Source organism: Anticarsia gemmatalis, chromosome 21 (assembly GCF_050436995.1).
Source record: "Anticarsia gemmatalis isolate Benzon Research Colony breed Stoneville strain chromosome 21, ilAntGemm2 primary, whole genome shotgun sequence".
Classification (NCBI taxonomy): Eukaryota; Metazoa; Arthropoda; class Insecta; order Lepidoptera; family Erebidae; genus Anticarsia; species Anticarsia gemmatalis.
The window spans coordinates 8,027,551-8,040,090 of NC_134765.1; the positions used below are offsets into that span (position 1 = coordinate 8,027,551).

Genomic DNA, 12,540 nt, shown 5'->3' on the forward strand with positions numbered 1-12,540 from the left:
AATAACTGATAAACATACTTATATATATCTCGGGAAGACTCAGCTCCGCCGCGTACGCAATCAGAAAAGTAAGACAGTTTGCTGGTGTGGATGCGGCAAGACTGGTTTACTTTAGTTATTTTCACAGCGTCATGTCTTACGGTATATTACTGTGGGGTAAGGCTGCTGATATAGATGTTATTTTTGTCCTTCAAAAAAGAGCTATCCGTGCAATTTATAGTTTAGGAGCGCGAGACTCCTTGAGAGAGCTTTTTGGGCAGATAGGGATACTGACGGTGTCATCACAGTATGTGCTTGCAAACTTGTTGTATATAAAACAAAATTTAGGGACTTTCGCAACAAATAGCGATAGACACAATTACAACACTAGAAACAGACACAAATTAGTAGGTCCCCATCATCGTTTACACAAGGTGCACAATTCGTTTGTAGGTCTCGGCATTCGTTTCTTCAACAAGCTTCCAAAGCACATCATGGATTTACCCCTGCCAAAATTCAAAGTTGCTGTTAAGGAACATCTCGTTAGGAAAGCTTATTACAGAATTGATGAGTATCTAAACGACAATAGCTCTTGGGATTAGTCGCTCGCTTGATTAGGATTCTTTGAAATTAGGGAACTTTGCTATAAATTGTATAAACTCAGTAGCAGTAGGTCTAAATATTGTAAAATATGGGCAATTAATGATGCAAATAGGTGATGTTACGTACAATTTGATGTTATTCATAAAACTGTCACTTTTTTCTTTTATAATGTTCACAACCAGAGTGCTCACTAGCTGCCCATATTCTTATTATCACATGCTAGTAGGTGCTCCCAACATACGGTATGATCAGAGACTAATAAATAACCTAGCTATGTTCATTTAACTTAATTGACGTTTAGTCTATATCGCTGATTGTTGGCAGCTCCTCGCATGATCAATTATTGTATCAACCACATTGTAAAACTTTTTGGCGATTAAAAAGAGTGGCCGTGAGTTTCTCGCTAGCTCTTCTCATAAGGCTCTACCCCCTTTCCGAGCTAGTGGTAGATTCAGTAATTGTAACGACTATCATAAGTGTCAATATTTGACCTAAATGAATAAATGATTTGATTTTGATTTTGATTTTGATATACTTCTAACTACATACTTATAAAGATAAATTACGTAACCACTCCCTATTATTACGGGAGGAGACCATTGCCCAGCAGTGAGACATTTCATTTTTATTTATATCTAGTTGACTGTACGAGTAATTAAAGTCAATGCCTTAAGTTTAATCGTCAATGTCAATACAAGATACTGCCAGTGACATTGTCAACAATTCAAGGTCAACAAAAACTAATTTGCCGTTTCAACGCAATGGTAATAAATCCTATAAAGCGCATATAACTGTTTTTTTTCATCTAGTTGCATAATCTTGGAGTTTTCTGTCTTAAGATACTAATTATGACTGCTATTAATAATTTTGAACATGATACATAAAACGCTGCAGAGAAAATTACAGTAATGTTCTAATTGTTAGCCACAAAACCAACAAAAAAGCCTAGATCAAGTAAAATTCGAAGAACTACCATTAAAAGCTTACAAAAACATTCCCAGACATCACAAACAGTTTTTATTCAACCAAATCGAAATCTCCATTACAGTGGAGCTTTACTTTTTTTCTAACATGTTAATTAACCTCTGCTTCGGATAAAACCGTTTGGGCAAAAAATAGTTGAAAAAAAAACAGGTCTATCCCTAAAAATGTGTATTTGATCAGAAGCGTCGAACTTTGGACTTCATTTAATTTGTGCAAAGCGACTTTCTGTCTATTATTATTTTCTACGCTCTGAAATTTGATATATGAATTTTATTGAATATTCAGCTTTATTTGATAACTAGCTGACCCGCGCAACTTCGCTTGCGTCACTTAAGATAATTCCCCATTTTTGTAATATTTTTTACTGTTACTCTGCTCCTATTGGTCGTAGCGTGATGATATATAGCCTATAGCCTTCCTCGATAAATGGGCTATCTAACACTGAAATAATTTTTAAAATGGGACCAGTAGTTCCCGAGATTAGCGCGTTCAAACAAACAAACAAACAATCAAACAAACAAACAAACTCTTCAGCTTTATAATATTAGTATAGATTGTATCGAATAATAACGCTGTATGAGGTTTAATTCGACATTGCCGCTCAACAATAATACCTACAATTTTTTATAATTTAATTCTCAGTGATTACTCGGTGTAAGGAATAGAGGTCATTTACCCAGAGGCTAAGAAAGCACGTAAAACCGTCAATTTTGTGCCTTACCTTTGTCAATCGAATCTACCATTGACCTGCGTCAGTCGTTATGCGTAGTTGGATTTTTGTATGAAATAGCCCACTTATACATAGAGATTACATGTCATGATAAATTTTAAACCATTCCAACTTAATTCTGGCAACAACTTTGACACTATGTTGACAAACTATAAGATAAAATTAATAACGTCACGCGTTCCATTTTTTTTTTCTTATTTTTTGGGACTTTTACAAACATACAAACAACGGACACAAAGTAAAAAAAGATCAGTAATAAGTATTTGTGGATCGAACACGACCTCCCGGCACAATGGTAGCAGCGTGGTGACCTAAACCACTGCACTACGGAGGCAGTCTTGGTAATATTAAATAACTATCTTCAATAAAAAATAGCTTTAGAATTTGTAGAAGTATAAATAGGTCTTTAACTACCGTTAATAACTCCGAGGAAATCAGGTGTCAGTCGATCGAATGAATTCTAAGGCTAATTGGGCTAAAGCTATCGAGTTTAATCGATACAATTGCTTCGATATCGTTTTCTAGAACAAGAAGAACGAATGGAATTGTTTTCAACCGAAACGTAAGTTTTTTTTTCGATCGAATCCTCGGGTAAACAAATAACGTATCCTAACCTTTAATTTTCAATCGCATTTAAGACCCGTTGTATTATAATATTATCAAAATGTAAGTATTTCTATTTATTTGTCTGTGTGTCTCTTCTTCATGCTTAAACCATTGAACTGGTATGGATGACATTATGTACAAAGACAGTTTGAGATGCGCTAAAAAACATTAGTAGTTTTTATCTCGGTAATTTTACGAGTATAGGTACTACGCGGGTAATAAGCCATAATAATATGACTGAAGTCACCCATTTTTATTAAATGTCTTAAAGTCTATAAAAATAATATTATATCCCTAATCTAAATTGCATGAAAAGCGATGAAAATTTCTATAAAAATGTTATTCTATATTATTAATGAGAGTAACACGGTGAGAGGTGGATACAAAGCAGAATGACTTGCTAAGGTACCGGTGACACTTTTATAAGAGCCAGATGACCGAGGAAAAGAATTACTGTCTCTAACATTATACGTGTATTATTTAATAATTTCTACTCGTAACATAGGTTACTTACAATTCCCGTGATATTCTTACTGCGGTGTAATATAAACTATAGACTCTATGTTCATCGAACGTTTTATATTAACCCGTTTACCCCTTTGCTGGATTGAATTTCAATAATATTTAAATTCGATTTTTTTCAATGGATGTATGTAAGTTATCTTTTCTAGCAAATACTTCTGAATGACACACTAACTTTTAATTTCGGGAAATGAAAAGACGCTTGTAGCAAATATATAATTTTTAACCCAAGGGTCTCCTCTCAAACAAGGGTTAGGCCTTGACTCCACCAATTGCTGGACAAGTGACAACAAACAAATTTTTAGGCATACAAAGGCCATTTAGGTAGCAAATATACAAACATAAAAACCCAAAACAAGATTCTATTAAGAAAGTAACAAGTAACGCAATAAAATAAATAAGTACAAAAGACGTCTCACGCACTCATAAACTTATGTAAACGTCATTTTCTTATGAAACAAAAGCACTTCAATACCTAAGTCCGATACAATATGAGTACTTAGTACAAAATATTTCTAGCCCAAAACTAAAAGAAAAGGAACATTTGTAACACTTAGAAACAATTTATCGGCGACTGTTACCTATTTATTGTACAAATATTAGTTTGTGAGAACAAACGCGGCGTATAAAATTAACGGCAGGTATTAGTGAAATGGTATTTGACGTTATTTTGAAACTATTTTCAAGTAACAGTGACTGTTTTCACTAAGCTGTGCTAGTGCAGCTAATTTTAAAATCAAGATTCTTTTAATTTATTACGCAGTATACTCTCTGTATCATTGAGTATCCTTAGTGTCAGCATTTGATCTAAATTAATAAATGATTTGTTTTTTTTTGAGTTTGATTATTATTTCATATTTTGAGTAGACGTGAAACTGTTTGGGTATACAAACAGTTTCACGTCAGGTAGACGGCCAATAAAACATTAAGCGCTTAACATTTCTGAAAAGTTTTGAAATTATAAAATCATTGCATCAGTTACAGATGAACAGAAAAAACTTGTTTTCGATTTTACAATCATTTATGAAGGTTTTAAAATTAAAGGTTTCGCTTACAAAGTATCAATAAGTCACATAATAATATAAAAAAACGACGAGCGCACACGCCTATAAATATTATATTAAATATGCCAAAATATGACAAAATGAAATAACCTAATTGAAACTCAAAAACAATATTGGTTTATAAAACTTTTATGAGCATGATGGACTTTTATTATTTTATTTAACATTAAGACTCTCTGAACATTCTGATAACGTATATAAGAATACGATTAAGTATCTGCTATGACAAAAGAAATATAAGATGGGTAGGTCGTGCGCACTTAAAAAAAAATATATAACCGTCATTTATGGATATCATAAAACAATATTCCAATTACATCGTATTTTCGAACTTATATATTATACTGTTACAAATTTGTGTGTACGAATAGATATTTATTACGTAATCACAAAAGAAAACTATAAAAAAGATTTAGATATAAAACCATCTATAAATACATACATGGAATACTTTTTACCACGAGTAATCTTTACACGCGGACCACATCGCGGGCAGAAGCTTAGTTATTAAATTACAATACGTTAATTTCAATTTCAACTGTATAAAATTGAAATGGTAATAATTTCACACAAAACAAATACAAAGTAGAGTTTCACACGAGTTATTACATATAAACGAAATATTTCACAATAAAGCCTTGTAGTAAAATGTTTTACAACTGTCAGTCTAGCGTATGTTATATTTTCTCATGTTCAACTATAAAAATTGTAGTATTTTTATACTCGCTACATTCGCTACGAAAACATGTAGTACATGTGCTACGGGTTTAGGTGTGCTACACACTCGCTACGTATTTCGTAGCACTGTAGTGAGGACGCTATAAAATTAACTGTGACTTTGTTTGCATTGTCTTATGTTTATAGAATTGTTTTGTTTAGTCGTTACAGATTGAAATAAATTATAATAAAAATGCACACAACATTAGTGACTATGTTGGCGTCGACTTGTAGTCTCACCAGACGCAGCTAGATACCAGTATTTTACATGGAGCGACTTCCTATCGGACCTCCACGACCCGGTTACCTGGGTTATAACACGATACTTTTCTACTACTTGACTTGACTACTTGTTCAATTCTATCAAAGATCTATAAAAATGACTGCTGGGACCCACAATTTAACGTGCCTTCCGAAACACGGAGGAACTCGATATGTATAAGATGGTTACCCATCCACAGAACAACCTCGGCAGGCTTAACCTCAGAGATCGCTCCGCGTGTCTGTTGTTAACTAAGCCACGAGCTCTTCAACACACAACATTAGTACATTTTGGTAATAACCCGACACTATTTGAAAGCAAAATACTCTCCAATATTTTGTAACCTTTGCTTCCGATACACTGTTCTATCAGTAAAATATGCTTCAATTTCATGGGCTATTAAGTTTACTAAAGATGCTTTACGCTGGTGTACCACGCGAACGATATCGCTTGCATTAAGTAGTTGAGTAACTTTGTATACATGAGCATGTCTTAGTTACAAAAATTTTAAACTCGAGAGAATCAAATGCTAAAAAAAGAAAGCCAAATAAATATGGTAAGGTTATAGAATACAAACCAGTTGCTATCTTGCTATTAAAATGTGTCCATGTGACGTAGTGGCTTTTATAAATATGTATCAGCATAATTTATTGGCTGACTAAAATAGGTATTTTAAAAGAATGTTGCGATAATATTGTTATCAAAAATCGCATAATATTTTTTTTGACATAATAATTTAAATTTTTACAATAATAGAATGTATATCTTGTACGGAAAATGTGTTAATTTGTTTTTTGTATTTAAAAGTCCGACAAAAATTGTCGACATTCCTTTTATTGTCAACAAACTCGAACGTGAGCGATGCCCCTATAACTCTTCACAAAGTGGAACACATAGGCACTTCAATTTCATAACATGTGTTACACAGGCTTTTTAATATTTTAACTTTATAGCGAAATTTAATGAATATTTGTTAAACAAAACATGATATTATATTGCAAGTTTAAATAACACAGCCAAGTGTTGTATACAGCCAAGTAGGCCTCTTGAAATTTATTCATTTAGTATCACATTTGTAATTAACAAAAACATACTTATACGTTTTTATTTTATTTGCATTTACAGTGTTGTTACTGTATAATATTCGAGTAAATTCATATAAATCAAACATTTTGTAAAGGTAAATATATTTTTACCAAATGCAATGCCATTTTACACGTGCTACAGAATTTCGTTCTACGTGCTACGCGTTGCCTACGAGGCTACGACACGCGTAGCCTTGAACTACGAATGTTGAAATTGAATAAAAACGAAGCAGCAGAAGCTGTTTTTTGGAATAATATATCCATAGCCTCAGAGGAAAGAACGTGACTTTATTATATATGTTATATTATACAATATTATTACTATAAAATGTAGGATGATATCGTACATTTAGTGTAAAAATGACGTAAGCGTCATAATAGGCAGCTGCATTTTACGCCTTTTCTCTATTGCAAGTGCCATAGAATATTAATCCATCATCGTCATTTAATACTTTTAGCTTTGAATTTCACTATCCAATCAAAGATGAATAATTTATTTTTCCAGCAGCGTAACTTCTCGTAGATTACTATAATAAATATGGCTAAATCCTAGCTCCTAAATACAGTAAACTTATAACTCTTATAATAAAATGCACTTCATCCCACATTTTTCTTTTTAAATGTCTATCATGATATTCTGCAGACTCGATCGCACACAAAAAGTGTGCCGTCTGCGCTGCACCTTATAAGCGCAACGACAGATTTTCAAAGTACAATCAGTATACACACAATAGATTTAGAAAACTATGTCTATATATTATGTTTTCTCACTCATAGAAATAACTTTAGCATTAAAATAAAGTGATTATACTAATCTGTTTGTCACTACCAAAGCCCTCAAATGCTTAACCAAAATAGATGTAGTTTGCATAAACACATTATCGTAATGACGATATATTTAAATTCTCGATGATAAATAATGACAGTCTTTTATTGCAAACTTTCAATTGAAATGTTTTTATTAAATGTGAATTTCTAAAGGGTTAAACCTTTTTCTGAAATTTTCATTTCGTTAAACCGTTTTTGGATTACATTTCGTCAGTTCAGATTTAAATTAGTTTTACCCAAAAACTATATTATATAAAAATACGTTTAAGGGTTTTCTTATCTGCATATGTGGTAAAGTTATACGATTAATAATGTACTTAATAGATTTTCAGTGGATAATATAAATTCACTTAGCTAACAGATTCTATCATTACGATAAAAAAGATCACTTAGGTATTTGGAGATATTCTGAACCGCACACAGGATGAAAACATGTTTTATTCGTGAATTACTTCAACTAAAGCTAAATCACAATAATATAACTAAATGGAAGAGAGGCCTGTACTCAGCCGTGAGTGAAAAATGACAGCACAATTTAACGACGCCCAGTAGTATTAGAGATATTATTAAGTAAATATTTTTTTTTGTAAATATATATTTTTTATAGATCAGTTTGTTAAACGTATTATTTGTAGCGTAGCGTATTACGTAATTTTTACTTTCTGTGAATACGTATTTTAAAATTCATTTTATTGATCTTATTCTTTATAGTATGCTGTCTATGTAATATAATATGTATTAACTAAATAAAAAACGGTATAAAAGTTTCAAATGTACTACACAAACATAAGAAGCGAGCTGTTCTAAATATGTATTAACAAAATAAAAAAGGTGTAACATTTTAAAACGTAAGAAGCGATGAGTATGTTCAACAAACCTTGTAAAACGTGAACTCTGGCCGTAGCTTTCATCTGCAGAGGCGACTCCAAAGCGCAGGTGTAGTTTCCCGCATCCTCCACTTTTAACCGAGCCACCTGCATCAATTCATAACGTTAAAGTCCCACCTTACAAGTTAAATTGCTTTGTTCTACGGATTTTTCTGTTAAACGAATATATACGAACGAAGTTCGCAATTGGGTTAGTATTAAGTTGCTGTTTTATGGTCCGGTCGAATTTCCAAAGGTATTTTTATTTGCTGGTACAACTGTGGGCCTATCACGTATCTCAGTTAACAACTAGTGAACGACAAATTGATGATCACTATATATTACATTGCTGCTTTGAAGTAACGTGTTTATCATTGTAATCTTAGAGAGACAACAATGTACAGCATAGTGACTTTAAAATAGTTTTCAACTGATATATGTAACAGCCCTCCTGGTCTCGTATTTATAGGACTAGTGATGAGTATGAAAACAGACAAAAAGTTGAGCAAGAACACAAAATGGGAGTGTTGAGTGAAGCAAGAAAGATAACATTAACAAATAATAAAAGCGAAATATGACAATTAAGTGTAGGTACCTAATTGCGTTCACCGGTTGGTAAACGATTTGTGGGTTAAGCAAACCTTGTCGCAGTCATTCCATAGGTGTCTGACCGTATACTATTTGAAGTAAGTGTGATTTTTCGTACGTTTGTTCGAAGTTCATGATACCTTCGTATCTTATAGTATACAATTATGTATTTTGCTGTACTTGGCAGTCATTGCATAAAATTTATTTGTTTGATAAATAGTTTATTTCGCAAAAATAGGACACATTACTTTTATTGTTTTAAACCGGGCTAAAGTTAAACTTGGCAGTGTATGCCAACGTCTTAAAACCGGGTTTACATTTGCCAATGTTATGCCAGTACAGATGGTCAATAAGACTGGAAGGCTTAAACGAAGATAGCGGCTGACTTGGATACTATCCAAAATGACTGGCTTAAGATCATCTAAGATAGGAGATCTTGCAATCTAAGCCTTTATATTGCAACTGGAATTTTGTTTGAACTAAATTACTAGGGACGTTTTTCGTTTAAGATTTATTTTACTTTTGCAGCAAAAAGTACGTTTGCAGGCTTTTTAAGAAATGGCGATATAACAATGGCATTCAGCGATTGAGAGGTGGTGATTTCGCATTCGACCTATAGCAATCGTTTTTTAAATTCACTCCAGGCCTTGGAGTTTAGCCATATTGTTAACTATTATGTTTTTTGCAACCTTGTAAACGGCAGTAAAGAGTTCCCTTGTAACATAAAACGAAAAACAACAAATGAAAAATTACGGTTATTTAAAATCTACATAGTTCATCGGAGACAACAGTCAAAATGATCTAAAAAATACCTATAAACCTTTTGATGAGCCATGAAGTAACATAAAATCTTTCTTCCGTGTTTAGAGCTGAAACCGAAATGTTCTTGTTTTGTAGTCAATAACAAAATGACATTTCAAATTATGACCTCAATCACGACAGAATATTATACTGATAAGGCAGTGCACCCACTATGGGGACCTCATGGCAAGACTATCAAAATACACTACAGAACTCTTCAAAAATACGGCAGCTTAATAACTACCTAAAGATGATTACACAATACACATACCTCTAAAAATTTCGGTAGCGTTATGCAAACGTAAGGACGCCTACGTATATCCTAAAAGTCTTCGGCAGCGTAACGCATACGTAAGGATTCCTACGCATACCCCGAAACTATTCTGCAGACCCTATTCTATTCTGCTAGGGACCAGACTGCATTTTCAAGTACACTTTGAAGTACCTAAGGAAGTCCGAACTATAATTGCCGCTAGTGTGCGTCTGGTCGTAGGTATTCCAAGAATTTATTAGCATGCCAAAGGAGTCCTAGCCATACAAAAAAAAAATATTTACGAGGTTCGTAGGTCTCTGCACCAATTAGCTTGCCATCCATGTGCATATAGGCGTAGGTTTGCCACGAATTTCTTATTATGTTGAAAGAGTTCTTGCCATACTGAAAAAGTCCTTGCCAAGCCGTGCCTACAGTGGGCACCAGGCCTTATACACGAGCAATGACATAACTCTTTTGCGTAAGATTTGAATCAGTACAGGTCAGCTGGCACGTAGGGTTACGTAAGCCGGAAAAGGGTTGCATGATAAAAAGTTAATGGAAAAAATATTGTTTAGATAGCTCGGTCACCTGGACGTATAATGAATAAGATTGATGAGATATTAAATGCTGTGATTGTTAAAAATAGATTTTTTTTTTAATAATATTTCGAGTCTTTTGACTTAAAAAACAGTGATAATCTGTGATGTGTGAGAGAAATATGGATTAAAAGTTAAGAGTTCTTTAAATTATATTTAAAAATGCGCTGAATATTATCAACCTGCCCTTTTTGGTTTAGTTAAAATGTCATGTTTAAATTTTTATACAACAAATTACTAACATAATATAACGCAACGGATCTTAGCCACGTGATTGAAAATTCGTTGAATAAACAAATAAACTATCGTAATCTTGATTATGAAATCGCGTTTAACACTGTATTATAACATACCTACATATGTGTACAATTGGCAAGATTTTAATTACTCACAACAAACTACATCGAACTCCAAAACAACAAAACCATATCACTTCCGTAGAATAATATAATGCAAGTTAAACATAATAATTGCATCAGTCTACAACCAAAATCTAGGAAAACGATCTATTTTACACATACCGCTGCAATAAGCTGATGTGACTTCCAAGGACTTTGTCATTATCACCCTCGTCAACGGTCGACCGGCTAATTACCACTGACCACATGACATTATCAAGTCAGTAAATTTTAATATGTGACGCTTTAGCTGATGCATTTAGAATGGTACACGTTTTGATTTCAATTTCTGGACATATTAATATATGTATAATAATAAATCCCTATTTCCCTTGGTCACGCGTGAACGGCCAGACCGATTTCATATATTCTTTTTTTTTATAAGTACGGGAATTGTTACAACGGGGAAATAATGAATTATTTATTAAAAATTGGCTCTTAGGCGAAACGAAGTTTGCGAGGTCAGCTAGTAACAAATAACCATAAATATGTGCGTGAGTTTTCGAAAAAGGAGTGCAAGATTATAAAGTAATAGATTAGTAAATAGATCGTGTAGAAATATTTTTCAAGTCTCCAATGCTGTAATTTTTTAATCCGGTCTTAGTCTGTCTATACCGTTTTACTTAATAACGGATTGTTTTCTTTCTGAGAAAAAAAAAACAACTGTGATGGGAAAAAAATGTATCTGCCCTCTAAATGCAGATCTATAAGGGTCGAAGTCATCAATCGCGTCAATTTGAGCATCCCAGAAAGAAATTGCCTCAGATACATTGCAGATGGAAGAAGGAGACTGCAATTTAAAAGTCTTCAACATGTTTGAATAACGAAAATCTATAATAAAAATATGCCTAAATGAGTCCAGGAAGTCCAAATAATAAGGCCACAAACATGAATGAAAAAAATAAATAAAACATATCCTTTTTTATTAAACAAAACGAATTTATCACTTTTAATTTTGGTTTCTTTATCACCAGATTTTAATAAAACCCTACTTATAGCTAAGTTCTAAGCATTTTATTAGAGAGGTTTTTTAAGATTGCATTTTAGTATCGCTACTCAGGTTGTGAGTTACGTAGAATATTTAAGTCTTGCTAACACTTTAGCCCGCAAATATATGACGGCAATTTAGACCAAACGGGGAGGTAGAATTACTGAACCTTGAGGGTGTAGTTGCTTGTGTGGAGTCAGTGATAGCGGTTTTGTTAAAAAAAGGTATTATTTTCTTTAAAAGATGTTGATAATTTAGATCACGTGAGAGTGTTCCTAGTCCTATGTCATCGTGTATATCAAGGAGACTAAAAAATCTGATCATTATCAAGCTAGCATTCGAGTAGTTCTAAGAATCTTTGCGAAATAGAAAGGTAAGGCGAATTTGAAAGAAACTATTTTTTTGGCATAACTTGAAAAAAATAATACGATGAGCAAATATCGTTTATGCGGGAAAGAGTTACAGGTGGAAATATCGACTTTCACATAATCGTGAAATCGTCGAATTAAAAAAAAATCGTGTATATTGTCAAAAGAGATGTCAGAAAATACTGGTTAAAACTTTGATTCTGTATTAAAAACATTACATTTACTATTATCTGTTAACTTTTGTATTAAATTTGGCCAATATACTATCCTAAAAACCCTCTTACAAATTCAATTTAACTAAA

The 12,540-nt window shown here is 32.9% G+C and overlaps 1 protein-coding gene across 1 annotated transcript in view; it reads right to left on the reverse strand.

Annotated features, from left to right (window-relative positions):
- Positions 1–12,540, reverse strand: part of LOC142982315 (protein sidekick-1-like) — a 75,627-nt gene that overhangs the window by 553 nt on the left and 62,534 nt on the right. The window contains exon 8 of the mRNA XM_076128757.1: positions 8,258–8,354. Coding sequence (XP_075984872.1) covers positions 8,258–8,354 — 97 coding nt within the window. The remainder of the gene's footprint in view (positions 1–8,257; positions 8,355–12,540) is intronic.